The sequence below is a fragment of the Austrofundulus limnaeus genome, unplaced genomic scaffold, assembly GCF_001266775.1.
Source record: "Austrofundulus limnaeus strain Quisiro unplaced genomic scaffold, Austrofundulus_limnaeus-1.0 Scaffold513, whole genome shotgun sequence".
Classification (NCBI taxonomy): Eukaryota; Metazoa; Chordata; class Actinopteri; order Cyprinodontiformes; family Rivulidae; genus Austrofundulus; species Austrofundulus limnaeus.
The window spans coordinates 442,079-443,940 of record NW_013952915.1 but is presented as its reverse complement, the minus strand read 5'-3'; the positions used below and the strand labels follow the sequence as shown (position 1 = coordinate 443,940).

The following is a 1,862-nucleotide window of genomic DNA, read 5'->3' as shown; positions in this document are numbered from 1 at the left end:
GTGTGTGTGTGTGTGTGTGTGTGTGTGTGTGTGTGTGTGTGTGTGTTATTACACCCAGGTTACACTGAGTTTTCTGTCTGAATCTTTCATATGATAACAAAAGAAGTGCTTCTGATGCTGTTTTTAGAGACAACTAAGAGCACCTGCTGGCTGAAGATGATCAACGATCGCTGTGAGGTGAACATTAACGGAGCCACTCTGAAGTCTCACTGCTGCTCCACGCTGGGGGAGGCCTGGAACAGCCCCTGTGCCAAGTGTGAAAAAGGTCCGTAGGCTCTGGTTCTGGACAGTTYCTAACACGTTTAACTGTCTGCCTGGACTCAACATAAATAAAGGATGCTGTCATTGTTGTCTTCCAGCAGGACTTTGGTCTCAAACATTTTAATTTATAAAAATCTGGTTGTGTCTGATGAAAGRATGAAAGTGAAACATTAAAGCTGTTCTGTTCTGCAGATCCGATCTGTGGAAAAGGTTTTGCCAGAGTCCGAGGAAACGCCTGCGAGGGTGAGTCCAGCTGTCAGGAACCTCATCAGGCTTGTTTTACTTCCTGTGGAGAGCTCACCTTGTTTGTTTTGGCCTCTCAGACGTGGATGAGTGTCAGGTGTTTCCAGGTGTTTGCATTAACGGGAAATGTGTGAACACACAAGGCTCCTTCTTCTGCCAGTGTCCTCCAGGGATGACGGTGGACATCAGTGGGAGGACGTGCATCGGTGGGTGTGTCACAGATGTGTTGTTAATCTTCCTGTCCTCAGGTCATGTAAACGTGTTCTGGCCCCGCAGACCTGAGGACGGAGCACTGCTACCTGACCCATGAYGACGAGCGCTGCGGCCTGGCCATATCAGGGAAGCACCGCGTGGACGCCTGCTGCTGCTCCGTGGGCGTGGCCTGGGGCCCCGAATGTGACGAGTGTCCAGATAAGGGGACTCCAGAGTTTGCTCAGCTGTGTCCCCGGGGCCCCGGCTTCTCGCACAGAGGAGACTTCATCAACGGCAGACCTTTCCTCAAAGGTACGGTGCTGTTGGTGGAGGCAGGTGAGCCGTCAGCAGCCCTGACCTGAACCTGACCTGAACCTGACCCTCTGTCTCTGTCTGCAGACATCAACGAGTGCAGGATGATCAACACGCTCTGCTCCAACGGCAGGTGCAGAAACACCATCGGCAGCTTCCGCTGTCGCTGTGATAACGGATACGCTCTGGACTCTGATGAGAGGAACTGTACAGGTGAGACTGATGAGAGGAACTGTACAGGTGAGACTGATGAGAGGAACTGTACAGGTGAGACACATAAATAAAGACAGATGCAGATGCTGACATGATTTGGACATGTTTTACTATGATGGATGGATGATGGATGATGGAGGATGGATGATGGATGGATGGAGGATGGATGGATGGATGGATGATGGATGGAGGATGGATGGATGGATGGATGGATGATGGATGATGATGGATGGATGGATGATGGATGGATGGATGGATGGTTGATGGATGGATGGATGATGGATGGATGATGGATGGATGATGGATGGATGGATGGATGGTTGATGGATGGATGGATGATGGATGGATGATGGATGGATGATGGATGGATGGATGGATGGTTGATGGATGGATGGATGATGGATGGATGATGGATGGATGATGGATGGATGGATGGATGGTTGATGGATGGATGGATGATGGATGGATGATGGATGGATGATGGATGGATGGATGGATGGTTGATGGATGGATGGATGATGGATGGATGATGGATGGATGATGGATGGATGGATGGATGGTTGATGGATGGATGGATGATGGATGGATGATGGATGGATGATGGATGGATGGATGGATGGTTGATGGATGGATGGATGATG

At 50.0% G+C, this 1,862-nt stretch overlaps 1 protein-coding gene across 1 annotated transcript in view; it reads left to right on the top strand.

Annotated features, from left to right (window-relative positions):
- The window catches only part of LOC106530372 (fibrillin-1), a gene marked incomplete at its 5' end in the record, with an annotated part of 60,709 nt that overhangs the window by 6,263 nt on the left and 52,584 nt on the right, over window positions 1-1,862 (top strand). Inside the window, 5 exon segments of the mRNA XM_014025971.1 lie at window positions 128-265; window positions 454-504; window positions 585-710; window positions 781-1,008; window positions 1,096-1,221. Of these exon segments, the coding sequence (XP_013881425.1) occupies window positions 128-265; window positions 454-504; window positions 585-710; window positions 781-1,008; window positions 1,096-1,221 (669 nt within the window).